This window comes from Hordeum vulgare, chromosome 2H (assembly GCF_904849725.1).
Source record: "Hordeum vulgare subsp. vulgare chromosome 2H, MorexV3_pseudomolecules_assembly, whole genome shotgun sequence".
NCBI lineage: Eukaryota > Viridiplantae > Streptophyta > Magnoliopsida > Poales > Poaceae > Hordeum > Hordeum vulgare.
The window spans coordinates 363063934-363085358 of record NC_058519.1 but is presented as its reverse complement, the minus strand read 5'-3'; the positions used below and the strand labels follow the sequence as shown (position 1 = coordinate 363085358).

The 21425-nt window shown below is 48.1% G+C and overlaps 1 protein-coding gene across 1 annotated transcript; it reads right to left on the bottom strand.

Moving 5' to 3' along the window:
- Window positions 1-9497: 9497 nt before the first annotated feature.
- LOC123430080 (EPIDERMAL PATTERNING FACTOR-like protein 2) lies at window positions 9498-10788 on the bottom strand. The gene is made up of 3 exons (XM_045113994.1): window positions 10334-10788; window positions 10189-10229; window positions 9498-10060 (listed from the first exon to the last, which is right to left on the bottom strand). The coding sequence occupies exons 1-3, from the start codon at window positions 10440-10442 to the stop codon at window positions 9791-9793; spliced, it is 420 nt and encodes a 139-aa protein (XP_044969929.1). The 5' UTR covers window positions 10443-10788; the 3' UTR covers window positions 9498-9790.
- Window positions 10789-21425: the final 10637 nt, after the last annotated feature.

The window sequence follows — 21425 nt, the reverse complement described above, 5'->3', positions numbered from 1 at the left end:
TCTACGGTCCCAAAAATGTGTACAGGGTTCCCAAGCCCACCTCGACGGATGGTACTACGCTTGGTACACCGGCCACAATGCCTAGTCTGTCCCAATTTCTGGAATTTTTCTATATTATTCTAGCACGGTACTACCGCTGTTTGGAGTGGTACTACCGCTTTGACAGCGGTACTACCGCCTTCAGAGTTTGTACTGCCTCAGGGGGAGCGGTACTACCACCGCATGCGGTACTACCGCGATGACCCAAGCGGTCCTACCACAATGACCCAAGCAGTACTACCACGGCAAGCGGTACTACCGCTATGCCCAGCGCGGTACTACCGCCCTACCCGTCCCTTGGGGGGTATATAAGATGAGGGGGTAGATTTTCTGCCCCATTTGTTCCTCTCCCGTGGAGCTCTCTCTCTCTCTCTCTCTCTCTCGAATCTCACCAGAAGAGATCTCCCTCCGCGATGCTTCTCCTTCCGTACCAGTTGAAGGGATTGCCCCTTCCTCCTCCCTGTGCCATGGATACCGGTATTGCCCCCTATCCTCTCCTTCTCTTGTTTTGGTGTTCTTGGTTCTAGGGTTAGGGGCTTGGTGTATTGGCTCCATTGTTATGGCATGATTTGTCTCGTTCATGGATGGGAGGAGAGCTCTTGGGAGTGTTCCATTGTGTTTTGTTTAAATGATTATGCATAGTTTGGGTCTCCGGTTGTATTAAATCTGCAACACCATTGTTAGATCTATTTTTTCTGTGAGGTCTGTAACCACGCGGTACTACCGCTCGCGGAGCGGTACTACCGGTGTGCCCTGTATGCATGATCTAAGTTGGTTCCATCTGATTTTTCTCTTGTGTTCTAGACTTTGCCATGACTTCTTTTTGTCGTTTTCGCGTGTTTGTGTTGCGTGTCACAGGTGGTGGCTCTCGTTGCTCAAAACCGGTTCGTGAGACCCAGTCCAAGAGGTTCCGCAACTCTCACGACCCGAAAGGTTCCAATCCTCTGATGCGCAATATCAAGAAGACTGCATCGAAGGACGAGGAGGATGACACTGACTATGACACTATGCCTCTTAAAGCGTATGTGCGTCGCCGAAAGATCAATCCTTATGTCACTGAGAGGGCTCGGATCAAGGGTTGTGAGATGTTCTCGTCCAAGCAGCAAGTCCTGCTATATCAAGATGTCGTCCTGACTCGGAAGAAAATCTATGTCCCGGTGAAGTGGATTGATCTTAACCATCTCCAGAGGGATCCTGCATATTTTGGAGAGGCCCTAGATATGATACAGCAGCTGGGTATTGAGGACCTCATCACCTTTCGGTATAATTTTGATCCAGAGGTAGTGGCTCAATTCTATGTCACTGTCCACTTTCATGCTGATGTGGGTTGTACTATGACCTGGATGACTTGAGAAGATGTCTGGCTCTTGGGTTGAGTTCATGAAGCTTCTGAATGTCCATGACGAGGGGCTGCATTAACCTGTTGGCTTGCGCCCTCATGCCAACCCCGGTGCTACCCCCAAGGAGAAGCTGATGCCCTTCTATCTCAGGAAGAATGTGCTCCCCTCCTTCTTGGATGTCATGCATAGGATGTTCTGCAACACCCTGTTCCCTCAGGTTGGCAACAAAGACCAAGTTCATTCTTATCTGGTAGACATGATCCTTATGTGTGAGGAGGGACAGACGAAGAACACTGAGCCACTTGATGTGTCTAATGTGATGTTTTGCGAGCTTCAGATGGCAATATACAACCGTAAGGTTCCCATCTATGGGCCTTGCCTATACTACTTCATCAAGACAAAGTGGTATGAGTCCTTTCCTCACATGCCCTTCCCTGCTGCCACTGGGTGTTTCAGCCATGAGCCCATCAAGTTGCGCCAAAAAGATAAGTGGGCGAACACCTCCACTTCACGTACTGCTGATCACATGGAGATTGAGGAGAAGGCTGCTGCTGGTCAGGATGAGGGCAGCCCTGCCTCACATACTCATTCCTCTGCTGAGCCATCTTCGGCCACGAAGCTGAAGGACCAGATGAGGACCTTATTTTGCATGCAGGCGAAGGGGCAGTATCAGACTCATGTGGCCCGAAAGGAGAGCTGTCAGAGGGATAAGTGTATCATGAGGAAGCTTGATGTGCACTTCTCGAGCAGATCTGAGGAGGTCATCACTCTAGAGGCTGATTAGATGCAGGCGAGCGACTTCCACTGGGCTGAGTTTGATCGGGAGGAGCCTGATGAGCAAGCTGAGGAGGAGACTGATCCGGAGGCTACGGAGGAATCTGATGAGGAGTCCGATGGATGAGCTACCACCTGTGTCGTTCGCGTCCTCTCTGCCTTTTTGGTGTCCTCATGCCAAAGGGGGAGAGAGTGTAGGGATTTGCTTTGGTTTTTTCGTATTTTCTGAGTCCTTTGCTGAACTTGGCTGGTTTTATCGTGCCGGATAATTTATCATGTGTGTGAAGACTCTTAGTCATATGGCGTGAGACATATTCTATCCCTATACAATCTTTATTATCTCTCTATATGCTTAGCATGTGAGTTCATTTATCTTGTGCCCTTATCTTTATACTCACATGATATACCTTGCTTCCTTCCTCAATGTTGTATGAGGTCATTGCAAGGAGTATCCGTCTATGATTTCTAGGGAGTGCTTTTTCTTGGATTGTGTGCCTTGCTATTCATAGCACTACTTTAAACATGCACACATCCAGGGGGAGCCAGTCTCTAGTTTATAGACTTTGGGTTTGCATATGTCTTCATTATATTCTATTTTGTGCAAATCCAGTGTTGTCATCAATTCACCAAAAAGGGGGAGATTGTTAGGGCATATTTCGTCCTAAGTGATTTTGGTGATTGATGACAGTACCTCTACGGACTAATCGTGTGCATTGAGCATTTCAAATAATACATGGCAAGACACAGGACGACTCGTCTCCCCTCGGTGGTATTGAAGCACGGTGGTTTCTACGGTTCTCTTTGGTGGTTTTGAGTCGTAGGAAAGCCGTACCATTAAGAGGGGGTCCGCGTCGGAAAGGTTTGGGTGGAATCAACACACACACTCACACTTTTTCTTTCCACCACCTTTTCTTTGCAGCAATGGAGCTCCCGCATGTTCTCTCCCTATCTGTGCAAAAAGGTGCAGCGGTAGTACTGCTCGCTGAGCGGTAGTACCGCTCCGGATGAGCGGTAGTACCACTTCGGGACGGTAGTACCTCTCTCTCTGAGCGGATGTACTTTGTCATACTTTTTGCGAGTACTTTTCGAGCGGTGGTAGGCCCGATAGTAGTATGTTTACTACCGTGGCTATTTGCCTACCAAGCGGTAGTACCGCTCCATGCCTAGCGGTAGTACCGCTGGGACTGGCGGTAGTACCGCTCCCACCAAGCGGTAGTACCGCTAGGGGCAGCGGTAGTACCGCCTCCCCCGAGCAGTAGTACCGCTAGGGGCAGCGGTAGTACTGCTTCCTCCAAGAGGTAGTACCGTGTTGCGGGTGCTGTAAGTGTGGGTAACGGTTGGATCTGTTCCCTCACTATATAAAGGGTTCTTTCACTCCAAGAACCCTACCTTTGACCTTTCAAGACTCCATTGTTGCTCCTAAGCTCATTTGGGCCCGATCTCTCTCCCTAACCAATCAATTTTGTTGATTTCCTAGGGATTGGTTGAGAAGGCCTAGATCTACACTTCCACCAAGAGATATTTGATTCCCCCACTAATCCCTTGCGGATCTTGTTACTCTTGGGTGTTTGAGCACCCTAGACGGTTGAGGTCACCTCTGAGCCATATCCATTGTGGTGAAGCTCCATGGTCTTGCTGGGAGCCTCCGAACATTGCGTGGCGATAGCCCCAACCTTGTTTGTAAAGGTTCGGTCGCCGCCTTCAAGGGACCAATAGTGGAATCACGGCAACTCGCATTGTGTGAGGGCGTGAGGAGAATACGGTGGCCCTAGTGGCTTATTGAGGAGCATTGTGCCTCCACACCGCTCCAACGGAGACGTACTTCCTGTCAAAGGGAAGGAACTTCGATAACACATCCTCGTCTTCATCGGTTCCACTTGCGGTTATCTCTTACCTTTACTTTGTGTATATTATTGTTGTTGTGTATTTCTTGCTTGCACTAGTTGTCATGGTAGTTAGCATCATATAGGTTGCTCACCTAGTAGTTAATTTAGAGAACCTTTGTGTTGCTTTCTCTAACTTGTTAAGAAGAACTAAAAATTGGTAGTTGCCTATTCACCCCCCCTCTAGTCAACCATATCAATCCTTTCAGAAATCAAACTAGCAATGAAATCAATTTGTAAGTTATGATTCAACTAGAATTGATTTCATGCAATCAAAAATAATAAAATAAATAAAAATAATCTTTGTTGAAATACTACTATTAACTAAAATAAAACAAATCAATTCTTGTCAACAAATACAAAATAAAACAATTAAAACAAAAGAAATAGTAATAAACCTAAAAAGAATTAAAACAATATTGTTTTGCTTAAAACCTCAATTTAAATTATTCTAAAAAGTTCCCAAATTGAACAGGGTGATAAAACAAACTTATACAAACCAGTAGCAAAAGAATCACTCAAAAATACGTTTTAAACCTCAAGTTATTCAAATTCTAGTGATTTGAGGAACTTTCAAAGAATTCAAATTTAAAAAGTTCAAATTTGAAAACTAAAGGTTCACGCAGAAACTTCATAATATTTGTGAGCTACTACAAAAAGAATTAACTAAAAACTCTATAAACCTAGGAGATAATCAAGTTTAAAAAATAGAAAAACTAACATAACATAGAGGGGGCACATGGTGGGCTATGAGTGGTAGCGGGCGTGTGCGTGTGGTGGCTACGGAGCAAACGCTCGACGCTTAGCGCGTACCGCTTCGATGATTTAAGTGGTCTAATCCTAGTCACTTGTTTAGATCTAACGGTTGGAGAGATCTCCAGTGACTTACAGTGGAGGAGGAGGGGTTCCGACGATGTTTGACGGCGGTGTCGTCTCAAGCTCGACACGAGACGGCGTTCGAGGGGGTCTCCGGCTATTCCGAGCCTCCCGGGCGCTGGAGACGATGGCGGGAGGCCTCTGGTGGTGGAGATGAAGCTCGGGGGTGACGAGAGTGACGATGACGAGCTTCAAGGCGGCGGTGGCTCCCGGGTATCGTCAGTGATGGTGTTTGGGTGGGTTTGGGGCTCGGTCGAGTGCACACGGAGGTGCGGGCGAAGGTGGCTAAGAGAATGGAGGCGATGGCGAGAGGCGAGGTGCGCGGGAGCGATCTGTGGTGCGTCAATGGCGTGGTGGCAGTGGCAGAGCTCCGGCGAGCAATTACGATGAGAGGAAGGCGTCAGAGAGAGGGGTTTTAGGGGTAACAAGTGTCGCGGAGGGCAGAGTATTCATAGGAAGGGATCGGGTGCGCTCATATGGAAAACAATCAGGGCGGCGGCGAACTTAGGCGAACTCGGGAAGGAAAGAGAGGAAGGAAGAGGAAGGCGACCGTGGGGTCTCCCGGATCGGGCGATGAGGCCATGTGGTGAGTGAGAGAGGGAGATCGGCGATAGGATTGGTGGCCGATCCAAAGTTAGATCGAACCCGACTCAGTGGATTCGGTCCGAATCTTTCCTTATGGTCCTCATCGGTTTTCCCAATAAAAGAAGGTTTTCCTTTTATTTAAAATCAGGAAAGAAACTAGAAAAAGGAAAATAAAATAAAAGTCCAAATATAGTAGTATTATATATCAAAATTATCAGAAAAAAGAGTGCCACCTCATTAACATTTTTCCACAGCCACAATAAGTACTTTTTAAAAATGATTTTTTAAATGCCCAAAAAGATTTTGAAATCCTATTTCAAATATCTTAAATATACTCCCGTGGTTTTAAAATTAAAATACCTCTCAAAGATACCCATGACATGGAAGGTCATGTTCCTCCTCTCATTTTTTGAATTTGGGAAGGAGAACTTGAATTTCAGAAAAAATTGGAAATAGAACCAATTATGAAACAAATTCCAAATAGGAAATTTCAACAGTTTTCAAATCCTTTATTTGAAGAAGTCATGTCATCTTCTCTCTATGAAATTTGATTTTGAATTCAAAAAAAACTTTTGGGGAAGTCCTTTTATTCCCTCTCTTTAAAAGTTTCAAAAATATTTGAATTTTACTCAACTTCGATCAATCAAACAAATATACAAACAAACATTCAAAACTATTTATTTAATTTAACATTCCAAAATTTGGAATGTTACACCCAAGTGGTAGTTGGTATGTGCCTTTTTCATGGGAAGGGCGGGATGATGGTTGGAGAACACGTCGAGACTCCTATGGTTAATTCACCGCAAATCCTCTTGCCCTCACTTGTTGGGGTTCGTCGTGATGCGTGGACCAGCGATGCTGCTAGGCAGCGTTCGTACGCTGAGGCTCTCTTGGCGCTACCCCTTGCAGATCGCTCGGCTCTTTGTGTGGACTGCTACATCTTCCCTCACGCTCCTGTTGAGATGGATCTCCTTGCTGCTACGATGTCGTCTAGGCCGGTGGGCATCAATCTGTGGCATAATGATTCTATGCTCGATGAAGCAATGGTGCCTTCTCCTCAGGTTTTTCCTGCCATCATCGGTCCTATGGACTGTTCTGCTTGGGATGATGATATGTGGTTGACCCATGGTGCCTCATCGATAGGGAGTGAGGAATCTGTGGATCCCGTGGGCTCGGAGGCTACACTCTGGTCACCAAGCCCTAGAGACTCCTCCTCGTATTCCATGATGCACTCCCTTGTAGGTCTGTTGCCGAGTTCAAAGGAGCTGCTCGGTTTCAACACACCCAACGTTCTGGTTGAGCCTGTGGTTGAGGTGTGCAATGTTATTGCGAAAGTGGCACAAACTAAAGCAACATCATTATCTCTCGAGGATTTTCTAAGCAAGGTTACTTGCCCGCTCCCATAAACTCTGATTGGGACCCAAGTGCCTTCGCACGGGGAGAAGAATGACAGGTGGAGGAGTAGGTGTCTAGATAAGAAGAACAAGGCATGCAAGATCCCGACATCCAAGCGCGCACATCATAGGATGTTGAAGGCTTTTGGTGAGTTGTCTGAGGTGAGCAAAGCAGAGGGTCGAGAGCAAGAGATGCAATCATACCTCAACATGTACAAAAAACGCTCTCACCGCAAGTGATTAAGGTGTTTAGTTCTTTGGCGAGGATCACGGGAAAGTCAAAGTTGGACCTCTCAAGATGTTTTCCACAAGATAATATTAGCACATGTTTCTTTGAGGCCGAGACAAAAGGGTCATTCGATACGGACGATTTTCCTTCAGCGAGTGGCAGTCAGTTTGGTTACACTTGAGTCTCGGCAAGCTTCTTTGGGCATGGGCGCTCTCATGTCTCGCTCCGACGATGTCCCTTGATGTTGCATTTGCCTTGCCCGGGTCTCCAAGTTCTAGTGCCTCTTTTTCCTCGTTTTCTTTTTTCTTTCTTTTTAGGTTTTTATTCGGTTTTCCCTCATTAACCAAGAATGTTAGGTTTTTGGGTCTGTTTTCTTTATAAACTGGAGCAACTCTTTTCTTTTTAATGAAATGCACGAACCCCCGCCCCTTTTGAGGCGTTCTCGAAAAAACCAACTATGATTGATGGTGCAGATGCAATTCAAAATTGGTACACTGTATCTCTAGTCTCTAGTCCTGTAAACGACACAATTGGCATTGATGGTTTCTCTGCCATCAGTTATTTTCGACCATCCGATCAGCATCCAACGCATATCAGGTAAGTCACTTCATCCAAACAAATAAGAGAAATAGATTTGGTATGAAACCCAAAAATATTTGTAATGATATATACCAGAAATTCAGTGTTATTTTTGTGAGCAATTCTATTTAAGATTCGTTGTCAGGCACGAACACTTTGCTAGTTGTAGTATCCTGAAAATATTTCGTGTTGACGACCTGTGTTTGTTACTGAATGTGACGGACATGCACTAGTCATTAGTACAATTCAGATTATCATGTATGCAGCACGGCACATGGCACTTCAATGGTGGTCTCGCCAGATCTGTGCCCGGTGCCACGTCGCGGCACAGTGGCATGCATGCAGGACGAGTCCAGCTGCAGCTCCAGCCAGCCGTGACATGAAAGGGAGAGCACACCACACCATACCACACCAGCCGGATTCAGGCTCCCCATCTGCATGGGTGCATAATCCAGCGAGGAGCTGGCTACGGGCTACCGTCCATTTCCTTGGTCAAGTTCCTCCTTTCCCCCCTGTGGTCCGGCCTCAGCAGCAGAAATGTCCAATCAGCACGAGCTTTTCTTCACCCCTAAAGCTGCAGCCCTCTTTGTCCTTTTCCAGCACACGAAAAGAAAAGCTCCCAATGCTAATACCTGATGCTCGAACGGAAATGTCATAGCTTAGCATGGAGGTACAACAGAAATGAAATCGCCATTAAGAGCTCACTGGACGATCCATTTCATTCGCGGTTGTCAGTTTGAATCAATATGGACAAAAGAAGAGACCTAATGCACCGATCCAAACTTAAATCGAGTCCGTATCGTGTCCGCGCCTACGTATTTGCGGTTCAAATTTGCGTCCCAAATGCGTCGGTGCAAACGCGTAACGAACGCCACGCATGTCTTCTCGTTGTCCGCCTCATCCCTACCTGACGGTCGTCCAACTGCCCGCGGCCTACCTGGTCAGCTTAATTTATAACTTCGGGCCCATGCATCAGCGATGGCGGTCGTCCTTTTTTAAGCCGACCGTGCGGCGGGGCCGTCCTCATCCGCTTCCAGCCAGCCCCGTCCCCATCTAGCCACACTCGTTCCCCCGTCGCCGCAAACCCTAGACCGTGTCAGATGGGGCTCTTCTCCGGCGCCGGCAGCAGCAAGGCCAAGGAAAGTCCCCCGCCATTCCTTTTCCCTCGGACTTCCTCCCGCCTCCGCCGGCGCCAGCTCGTCGACCAAGGCAGCATGCCAACGTGCTAGTGCACCAGGCGGAGTGGCACTGGCAGCACCGTGTTCCTCTCTCGTACCCCGGCACCACCCTGCCGCACGACTGCCACCTGGATCCGGAGAGGATCCCAGTGCCGGCGGCGCCGCAGTCGGCTAGGGCGCACCCCAAGGAGGTGCGGCGCGGCGGGCGCTCCTGACACCGGAGCAGCGCCGCGACCCCATCGGTCTTCGTGGCCGGCTTTAATGTTTAATTAATGTTATTTTTATTTTTAATATTTATGCATTCTTTTTTTTCTGGCGCCGTTAAAATGGGTCGGACGAGTGTTGAACGCATGCGCCGCCCCAAACGCGGAAGCACACGTTCGTGTTCGCCTGACCGACTTAAATGGATAAAAAAACGGATAAAATTGTCAGTGGTTATGATATATATCCCTCAGATTCTTTCTTGACAAAAAGTGTACTAGTTCTTATTACTAAGCGTAATGTGTTTTGTGCCAGTGATAAGTGGCCTATTGGTGTAGTACCTGATGCTGCCTTATTCAACAACAGCGCAGATCAAAATGTTTGTCCCTACCACAACAGGAGGCATGGCCATCTTGAAATAAATGCAAACTAAATAATACAATTGCCTCTACCATAAAGTCAGGCCAGGTCATGGTACATTCAGTGCACAAAATGATACACGCACTGATTATATTTTGTTGACAAAACTGCTGCCTGAATGTACAAGAAATTGGCAGCTCATTCTCCCTGTCGAACCTCTGGTCTGGAGGAAACTTGAAAAGGAGAAGAAAAAGAAAAAGATGGAGAAAAAAATTGAGGGCATGTTTATACATATTTACACAATTGAAGTGATCCTGGTTGTTGAGTTGAGAACTTGAGACTGTTGAATTCTTCATGGATCATGTATCCTGCCTCCACACCTACACTTCCAGCTCAGAGGTTTGTAGTCAGAGATGCCACCATTGACCCTGTAGGTGTCACTCGCCACATCATGGTGTTCTCGACCAGCTCTCTGCTTGTGATCCTGTGGCACTATGGGCACCTGCACTGCCTCGCAGTGGCCACAAGACATGCACACCCTCTCACACCTTGGTGGCCTTGATCCGATCAGGCCTCTCCGTTCCATCTTCATCGTCTCCCCTCTAGCTCCCCCCTCCTGCTCCTATGACATTAACAAACAATGCTTAATCAGGAGTAGCACAAACAAAAGTCCATCAGACATTGCTCATTCATGGACGATTCATAGATCAAACAATTTGACAACAGCATAAACTTGTTGATGATTGGTACCTTACTGGAGCCAATCTCTAGTAACCTCAGTGGCAACCTCCCTGTGACAGAAATTGAGAAAGTATAGTTGAGTAAGAAACTACCATGAAAATGCGGAATGATTGTTTCGAACTAGAAGCATTGAGATGAGCACTAGAGGTCTTACTGGCATCTGAATGTGCTGACTCCATGGAGGGGAAGAGGAGGAGGACGGAGAGGAAGAACAGAGGCAACAGCATGTGGCCACTGCCGCTGCATTGCAAAAGATGGACCATTCTGGTCTGTGTTGAACCTTCTTAATTAAACTAGCTCAATCGGTTTTCACAGACAACTGATCCAAATCCTCGAGCAGCTAGCTAGACCTATATCTGCGGTTCCATTGCAGCAATATCGAGTTCACAGCAAGATGGTGTGTTGTGGTTCGGTGGGGGAGATCCGGAGATGAGACGAGGAGGAAGAAGGGGAGTCCTAAATAGGATATGATATTTGGTACTCGGAGTGAAGAAAAATAGTTCTAGCAGATTCGGGTGCGGGTTGTGGAGATTAGCTAGCTATTTCTGGGGTGCATTCATAATAATCATGTCAGTGGTGAGTTAGGGATCTCTAATGCTGAGCCGTAAACCACACGCCCCATCCGTCAACGAAGCGGGGACCTATCCGCGGATATATTAACCCAAGGCCGCGTATATTCAAAGCTACCTGCATATATTTATTAAAAAAGACTTTCGTCCTGCTTTATAAATAAAACAAACTGTCAGCATAATACAAACAAGTCTATAACACACACGTACAAACGCATGTCCAACACACCCAAATCCAACACACACACGCACAAACGCACAAAAATAACATAGGACAACACCAAAGGGTTCTGCTGAGGACACAACTCAACAAGCCCTAAGAGACATAAACACACACACCCACACCCAATCGTGGGTATGCGATGCGAAGTGGACGCCACAAAAGGCTAATCAGGCTAAGGAAGCGGAGGAGGAAGCGGGGCGCCAAGTGGAGAGCCATCAGACGAAGGTTGGCGATGGTGTTGGTGATGACGTCTCGGTCGGGGGGGGGGGGGTGGGGGGGGGGGGCTAAGCTGTCGCTAGAGCTGCAGGAAACCACACATTTTAAACGCTACGTCAGTGGCACGTCGGAGGGGCACATGCTGAATCACAAGCTTGTTGCGAATAGTCCAGAGGGTCTACGTGAGCACCTCGATGGTCAGCCACCTTATGTGACAGGCCGATGAGGGGGTGGACTGAATCTCCGCGAACAAGTCGGGTACATTGGTATGGCACCACTGACCGCCAACTGTTTTGCGAAAGCAACTCCATAGGAATTGAGCAGTGACACAGGAGAAGAAGATGTGATTGGAGTCCTCCAATACATCGCACACCGGGCATATCCCGTCGCCCGAGACATTGCGTTTGAGCACCTCCACCCGAGAGGGAACCCTTCTGCGGATCCATTGCCACATGATTATCCTGATTTTCAGGGGGAGCCTAATGTCCCACACGCTGGTGAGAGCCGCCGGGGCAGAAGATGGGACGATGGCCCGGTACAAGGACCGGGCGGAGAAGCCGCCCGAGGGCTATAGGCACCAAGACATGTGGTCCGCGGTAGAATCGACGTCGGGAGAGCTGAGGGCGATGCACCGGAGCATCTCATCCCAGGCCGCGAGCTCGGGCGGCCCGAAAGGGCGGCGGAACGCGAGGCGCCCGAGATCCTGGAGCGCGACCTCAACTGAGGTCCTAGCCTCCACCGTGATGGGGAATAAACCCAGAAAATGGGTGGCGAATCGCGACTCACCAGCTGAGCGATCCAGCCAGAACAACATAGAGCAACCAGAACCAATCGATATGGAAGAACTAATGTGAAGGACCGGGAGCAACTGGATGACCGATTGCTAGAACTGAGAACCTCCGGAGCGCTAGCAGAATGCCAACGGCTAGCCCCGAAGATACTTGTTGCTAATGATGTCGAGCCAGAGGCCACCGTCACCGTTAGCGATTCTCCAAAGCCACTTATTCAGTAAGGCGATGTTCATGCGCTTGGACGACATGATCCCCAAACCGTCCTGGTCCTGAGGCTTGTAGATGTCGGGCCAGCTCACCATGTGGTACTTCTGCTTATTGCCCTCTCCGTCCCAGTAAAAACGAGACTAGTACTTGGCAATCTCATGGTGCAAGGTCTCATGGAGACTGTAGAAGCTCATCACGAAAATGAGAAGGCTGGATAGGGAGGAGTTGATGAGCATGGTTCTAGCCGCCTTGGACAGCCACCTACCATGCCAAGGTTCAATCCGGTGTTGGAGCCTAGACACCGTCGGCCTCAGGTGAGCGACGGAGAGGCGCGCGTCACTAATGGGAATCCCCGGGTAGGAGGAGGGGAAGTGCCCAAGCTGGTAGTTAAGGCGGTCGGCGATGAGTTGGGCCTCACCGGGGGGGGGTAGCCAAGGATCATCACTTTACTTTTGTCGAAGTTGATCTTGAGCCCCGACATCTACTGGAAGCATAGGAGGAGGAATTTGAGGTTGATAATATCATCCTCCAATCCCTCCACCATGGTAATGGTGTCATCAGCATATTGCAGGAGGGAGACCCCTCCCCCTCCTACGAGATGAGGCACAACACCCTGAATATGGCCGGCTGCCTTGGCCTTGTCGAGAATGTTGGCAAGGGCGTCGACCACCATGTTGAACAATAAGAGGGAAAAAGATCACCTTGCCGGACCCCACACTTGGTGCGGAAGTATGGGCCAGCCTCCCCGTTGATGTTAATGGCGGTCCGGCCAGATGAGACCATCTGCGTAATGCGCGTCACCCACCGGTCATCAAAGCCCTTCCGCGGGAGCACTTCTCGGAGAATGGCCCACGACACGATATCATAGGCCTTCTGGAAGTCGATCTTCAGGAAGACCGCATGTTGTCGCCTAATGCGCACCTCGTGCAGTACCTCATGAAGGACCAACACCGCATCTAGGATGAATCGGCCTTGGATGAAGGTCGGTTGATTAGGATGGGTAATACGTTGAGCCATCTGGGTCACTCTATTGGCGTACCCTTTAGCCAAGATACGGAAAATCACGTTGATCACCGTGATCGGCCTGAACTGGAGTATGTCCGAGTCCCCCATCACCTTGGGCATAAGGGTAATGTTCCCAAAGTTGAGACGAGAGAGGTCAATCGACCCAACGTAGAATTCCTGAAAAGAGCCATCACCTCCGGCTTGATCACATCACAAAAAGTATGGAAGGACTTCATCTGGAGGCCATCTAGTCCAGGTGTGGGGGCAGGGTTCATACCCTTGATGGCCGCCTAGACCTCGTCCTCCGAGAATGGAGCGGTGAGCGTCGTGTTCTCCGTGGCTGAGACGCGCTGGGTAATATCCTAGAAAGACTGCGCCAGTGTTAGCGCTCCCCGAGGGGAGCGTGAGAATAGTGCTTTGAAAAATCCATCGATATGGACGCGGACCTGAGCAAGGCACTTGAGAAGGGTCTCCCCCTCCCAAAGGAGGGAGATGGAGTTGCAGCAAAAACAACCATTCACAATCGCGTGGAAATAGGCGGTGTTAGCATCGCCCCGCAGAACCCAGCGCTGAGTACCCTGCTAGCGCCAGGATGCCTCCTCATCAGAGTAGATCACCGCCAGCTGATCCTCAAGGTCATAGCGGATGACCCACTCGTCTGGAGCTGGGCCCGAAGGTCAAGGGCCTGGATGGAATCAAGGAGCGACTTCTTCCGCTCATGGATATTACGCCCTAGGTTGGCCACCAACCCTTCATAAACTGGCACGAGAGTTTAGCATAGAGCTGCCAGGAGTCGACGACGGAGATAGATCGGTGGGGGGCGCTCCGCACAGCCACCGAGCGTGCCCGCACCGCATCATCAAAACCGTCCTGATTGAGCTAAAAGGACTCGAACCGGAATCTAGGTGGTGGAGGGGGTCTATCGTTCTCCAAGGAGATCAGAAGGGGAGCGTGATCTGATCTAATGCGGGTTAGGACCCGAGGGAGGCAAGGGGGCATTGGAGTTCCCATTCCGGGTTCATGAAGACCCGGTCCAAGACCAACTGTCGGGTCCACCTGACGGTAGGTCCAGGTAAAGCTGGCGCCAACCCGACTGAGCTCATGCACGCCGAGGTCCATGATGCAGTCATTGAAGAGCCGCATGCGGGGAAAGTTCACCCGACCACTATTCTTTTCTTGGACACAACGGATGAGGTTGACGTCACCTCCCACCACCATCGGGAGAGTAGCACAGGAGATATTGCGGTGCAGCTCCTCAAGGAAGGCCGCGGAGCTGCTGTAGTCAGCAAGGCCATATACGACCACAATTTCCCACTTGAAGTTGATGGCGCGTTCGAAGATCTTCATACTAACATAGGACTCACCCATGTCCATGCTACGTATGTCAAAGGTGGCATCATTCACACCGAGAAGGATTCCACCGGAGCAGCCAACGGTCCCACTAGAAGGGAGCTAGTGCCAAGCAAAGAGGTGCGAGCTTAGGTACTCCAACTCTTGAAGGGCGAAGTTCGTCCGCAGGGTCTTCTAGACGGCGACAATGTCAATGTGTTCATCCCGAATGTACTAAATGAGTTGACGGCGTCGGCCATCCTGGCCGAAGCCACGCATGTTCCAGAAGAGGGCCCACATCAAGCAGCCATGAAGGGGCTGCTTGACCCCAGGGCAAGGGATTCACTCTGAGCATGGAGTGCAACACTGCGTCATCGCGTGCGGCCACGAATCATAGCCTCGACCGCGTCAACGACAGAGGGTGGGGGTGGGCACCTCGGCAGGCGTGCGGCAAGGGCAGGCACAAGACTTTGCGAGTCTACCGTCGAGGAGTTCACGAGCCCGAATGGCCTCAACCTGCTCTAAGGGGGACCCACTTCCCCCTGAAGACGATCGCACAGTTGGTAGCCACCTTAGCAAGGTGACCTAGGGGAACCGAATCAAGCGCGGAGAAAGAGCATGTAGAAGTAGTAACTGAGAGCACTTGAGTACCTGGCTCAAGGTTCATCGCCGCCGCCCGCATATCCGCAAGCTCGGAGATGGATGGGGCTGGGCAGGCGGGCGGGCGAGCGGCTTCGATCTTGCCACTGCGCCGGGAGGAGGCCACTAGAGTCAACGCCAAATGCACCCACCTGGAGAGCATAGTAGACGGGGGAGGGTCGGGGTGGACGGCCAGCGGGGTGGTCACCTCCACAGACCCCACCCTGGGACCAGCCAGCAAAGGGTGGTGGGATCTTGCGGAGGAGTCAGCAGTGTCGGGGAATGTTGGATGGGAAACAAAAAAAATCCTACGCACACGCCATACCTTGTAGATTGCAAAGCAGAAGCGTATATAACGTGCTTGATGTAGTGGAACATCTTCGCGATCCAAATCACAGCCCATCCCGCGATCTCATCACGATCCGTCCCGCAATCCCATCACGATCCATCCCAATCTAGTGTCAAACGGACGACACCTCCGCGTTCTGCACACGTACAACTCGATGATGATCACTTCCTTCTTGATCCAACAAGAGGGGAGGAGAGGTAGATGTGTTCTCCAGCACGGCGGCGTGCTGGTGGTGGTGTTGAACTAATCCAGCGGGGCTTCGCCTAAGCATCACCGAATTAGACTAGAGGAGAAAGATATCTAGAGGGAGAGAGAGGCAGACGTGGCTAGTTTCTGTGTGTACAAAAACCCTCAATACCTCTAGTATATATAGGAGGAGGGAGGGAGGACGTTGCGCCCTAGGTTTTGCCCCTTTGGGTCGGCCTAAGTGGGGAGGAGAAGAGGAGTCCTGCTCCAATCCTAGTAGGATTAGGATTCCTTCCTTCCCACTTGGAAACTCTTTCCACCTTTGGACTTTTTGCCCTATTCCTCCACTCCAGCCGGATGGACCCTTAGGACAGGATTAGGCCAGCCCACTAGGGGATGTTCTATCTCCTCTCAGAGCCCATGAAGCCTTTGGGTCGTCAGACCCCTCTCGATGGTCCCCGGTACCCTCCCGTCACTCCCGGTACACTAGCGATGAGCCCGAAACTTTTCCGATGACCAAAACAGGACTTCCTATATATCAATCTTTACCCCCAGACCATTTCGGAGCTCCTAGTGATGTTCAGGATCTCATCCGGGAATCCGAACAACCTTCGGTCACCAACACCTATAACTCAACTATACCGAAACTTCACCAAACCTTAAGTGTGCAGACCCTGCGGGTTCAAGAACTATATAGACATGACGTGAGACATTCTCCGGTCACAACCAATAGCGGGACCTGGATGCCCATATTGTCTCCTACATATTCTACGAAGATCTCTATCAGTTGGACCTCTATGTCAATGATTCAGTTAATCCTATATGATGTTCCCTTTATTCTGCGGTATGTTACTTGCGCGAGATTCAATCGTCGGTATCTCCATACCTTGTTCAATCTCGTTACCGACAAGTCTCTTTACTTGTTCCGTAATACAAGATCCCATGACTAACTTCTTAGTCACATTGCTTGCATGGCTTGTTGTGACATTGTATTATCGAGTGGGCCCTAAGGTACCTCTCCGTCACACGGAGTGACAAATCCCAGTCTTGATCCATGCCAACCCAACATACAGCTTCGGACATACCTGTAGAACACGTTTATAGTCACCCAGTTACATTGCGACGTTTGATACACACAAGGTATTCCTTCGATGTTCGGGAGTTGCATGATCTCATGGTCATAGGAACAGATACATTGACATGGGGAAAACAGTAGCAATAAACTCACACGATCATCTGCTACGTTCATAGTTTGGGTCTTGTCCATCACATCATTATCCTAATGATGTGAACCCGTTATTAAGTGACAACACTTGTCTATGGCCAGGAAACCTTGACCATCTTTGATCAACGAGCTAGTCAACTAGAGCCTCACTAGGGACATTGTGTTGTCTATGTATCCACACATGTATTTGAGTTTCCAATCAATACAATTCTAGCATGGATAATAAACGATTATCATGAACAAGGAAATATAATAATAACCAATTTATTATTGCCTCTAGGGCATATTTCCAACAGTCTCCCACTTGCACTAGAGTCAATAATCTAGTTCACGTCACTATGTGATTGTAATGAATCTAACACCGATACAGTTATGGGGTTTGATCATATCTTACTTGTGAGAGAGGTTTTTAGTAGACAGGTCTGAATCTTTTAGATCTGTGTGTGCTTTACAAATATCTATGGCATCCTATAGATGTTGCTACCACGTGCCATTTGGAGCTATTCGAAATGACCGCTCCACTATACGAATCCGGTTTACTACTCATAGTTATCCGGATTAGTGTCAAAGCTTGCATCGACGTAACCCTTTACGACAAACTCTTTAGTCACCTCCATAATCGAGAAACTAGTTACTAAGGATAACTTTGACGCATGTTGAGTTATTCAATCCTGGATCACTCTTTGTACCCCTTGACAGACTCATGGCAAGGCACTCATCAGGTGTGGTGCACAACATGGCATACTTTAGAGCCTACGACTAAGGCATAGGGGACGACCTTTGTCCTTTCTCTTTCTTCTGCCGTGGTCGGGTCTTGAGTCTTACTCAATACTCACACCATATAACACAGGCAAGAACTCTTTCATTCACTGATCTATTTTGAACTCCTTGAAAACCTTGTCACGATATGCATTCATTTGAAAGTTCTCTTAAGCGTTTTGATCTATCTCTATAGATCTTGATGCTCAATGTTCAAGTAGCTCTATCCAGGTTTTCCTTTGAAAACCTCCTTTCAAACAGCCCTTTATGCTTTCTAGAAATTCTACATTATTTCTGATCAACAATATTTCAATCACATATTCTAATCATAAATTCTATAGTGCTCCCACTCACTTCTTTGGAAATACAAGTTTCTCATAAACTTTGTATAAAACCAAAAACTTTGATCATCTCATCAAAGAGTATATTCCAACTCCGAGATGCTTGCTCCAATCCATAGAAGGATTGTTGGAGCTTGCATACTTGTTAGCATCCTTAGGATCGACAAAACCTTCTGGTTGTATCACATACAACCTTTCTTCAAGGAAACCGTCGAGGAAACAATGTTCTGACATCCTATCTGCAAGATTTCATAAATAATGCAGCAACCGCTAACATAATTCCAACAGAATTTAGCATCGCTACGAGTGAGAAAGTCTCATTGTAGTCAACTCCTTGAACTTGTCGGAAACATCTTTGAGACAAGTCGAGTTTTCTTAATGGTGACATTTACGATCATCGTATGTCTTCCTTTTAAAGATCCATCTATACTTAAGAGTCTCACGACCATCAAGTAGTTCTTCCAAAGTCTAAACTTTGTTTTCATAAATGGAGACTCTCTTGGATTTCATGGCCTCCACCATTTGTTAGAATCCGGTCCCACCACCGCTTCTTCATAGTTTGTAGGTTCATTGTTGTCCAGCAACATGACCTCCAAGACAGGATTACCATACCACTCTAGAGCAGTACGTGACCTTGTCGACCTACTAGGTTTGTAGTAACTTGATCTGAAGCTTCATGATCACTATCATCAGCTTCCACTTCAATTGGTGTAGGCGCCACAAGAACAACTTCATGCGCCCTGCTACACACTGGTTGAAGCGACGGTTCAATAACCTCATCAAGTTTCCACCATCCTCCCACTCAATTCTTTCGAGAGAAACCTTCTCGAGAAAGGACCCGTTTCTAGAAACAAACTCTTTGCTTCCGGATCTGAGATAGGAGGTATATCCAACTGTTTTGGGTATCCAATAAAGATGCATTTATCCACTTTGGGTTTGAGCTTATCACGCTGAAACGTTTTAACATAAGCGTCACAGCCCCAAACTTCGAAGAAACAACAGCTTAGGTTTCTCCAAACCATAGTTCATATGGTGTCATCTCAATCGAATTACGTGGTGCTCTATTTAAAGCGAATGCGGTTGTCTCTAATGCATAACCCAAAAACGATAGTGGTAATTCGATAAGAGACATCATAGTATGCACCATATCCAATAGCGCGCGGCTATGACGTTCGGATACACCATCACAACATGACGTTCGAACACACCATCACACCATGGTGTTCCAGGCGGCATGAGTTGTGAAACAATTTACACATTGTCTTAAATGTGTACCAAACTCGCAACTGAGATATTCATCTCTACGATCAAATCGTAGATATTTTATCCTCTTGTCATGACGATCTTCACTCTGAAATAGCTTGAACTTTTCAATATTTCAGACTTGTGATTCATCAAGAAATACTCATGTATCTACTCAAATCGTCAGTGAAGTAAGAACATAACGATATCCACTGCGTGCCTCATCACTCATTGGAGTGCACACATCAAAACGTATTACTTCCAACAAGTTACTTTCTTGTTCCATCTCATTGGAAAACGAGGCCTTCAGTCATCTTGCCCATGTGGTATGATTTGCATGTCTCAAATGATTCAAAATCAAGTGAGTCCAAACAATCCATCTGCATGGACTTTCTTTAAGTGTTTATACCAATACACATGGTTCGCATGTCTCAAACATTTCAAAAACGAGTGAGTCTAAAGATCCATCAGCATGGAGCTTCTTCATGCGTTTTATACCAACATGACTCAAGTGGTAGTGCCACAAGTAAGTGGTACTATCATGACTACTTTGTATCTTTGGGCATCAATATTATGAACATGTGTATCACAACGATCGAGATTCAATAAACCATTCATTTTAGGTGCAAGACCATTGAAGGTATGATTCAAATAAACAGAGTAACCATTATTCTCTTTAAATAAATAACCGTATCACGATAAACACAATCTAATCATGTATATGCTCAACGCAAACACCAAATAACAATTATTTAGGTTTAACACTAATCCCAATGGTAGAGGGAGCGTGCGATGTTTGATCACATCAACCTAGGAAAAACTTCCAACACATATTGTCACCATGCCTTTAGCTAGTCTCTGTTTATTCTGTAGCTTTTATTTCGAGTTACTAACACTTAGCAACCGAACTGGTATCTAATACCCTGGTGCTACTAGGATTAGTAAATTACACATCAATATCATGTCTATCCAATATACTTTTCTCGACTTTGCCAGCCTTCTCATCTACCAAGTATCTAGGATAGTTATATTGCGGAACCTCGCATGGGAAACAAAAAATTTCCTACGCGCACGAAGACCTATCATGGTGATGTCCATCTACGAGAGGGGATGAGTGATCTACGTACCCTTGTAGACCGTACAGCAGAAGCGTTAGTGAATGCGGTTGATGTAGTGGAACGTCCTCACGTCCCTCGATCCGCCCCGCGAACAATCCCGCGATCAGTCCCACGATCTAGTACCGAACGGACGGCACCTCCGCGTTCAGCACACGTACAACTCAATGATGATCTCGCCCTTCTTGATCCAGCAAGAGAGACGGAGAGGTAGAAAAGTTCTCCGGCAGCGTGACGGCGCTCCGGAGGTTGGTGATGATCTCGTCTCAGCAGGGCTCCGTCCGAGCTCCGCCGAAACGCGATCTAGAGGAAAAACCGTGGAGGTATGTGGTCGGGCTGCCGTGGAAAAGTCGTCTCAAATCAGCCCTTAAACCTCTGTATATATAGGTGGGAGAGAGGGGACCTTGCCTTGGGGCTCAAGGAGCCCCAAGGGGGTCGGCCGAGCCAAAGGGGGGAAGGACTCCCCCCCCAAACCGATTCCTACTTGGTTTGGTGGGTGGAGTCCCTCTTTCCTTTCCCACCTCCCCTTTTTTTTCTTTTCTCTTTGATTTTTCTTCCAATGCGCATAGGGCCCTTTTGGGCTGTCCCACCAGCCCACTAAGGGCTGGTGCGCCACCCTCAAGGCCTATGGGCTTCCCCGGGGTGGGTTGCCCCCCCCCCCCCCGGTGAACTCCTGGAACCCATTCGTCATTCCCGGTACATTCCCTGTATCTCCGAAAACCTTTCGGTAATCAAATGAGGTCATCCTATATATCAATATTCGTTTCCGGACCATTCCGGAAACCCTCGTGACGTCCGTGATCTCATCCGGGACTCCGAACAACATTCCGTAACCAACCATATCACTCAAATACGCATAAAACAACGTCGAACCTTAAGTGTGCAGACCCTGCGGGTTCGAGAACTATGTAGACATGACCCGAGAGACTCCTCGGTCAATATCCAATAGCGGGACCTGGATGCCCATATTGGATCCTACATATTCTACGAAGATCTTATCGTTTGAACCTCAGTGCCAAGGATTCATATAATCCCATATGTCATTCGCTT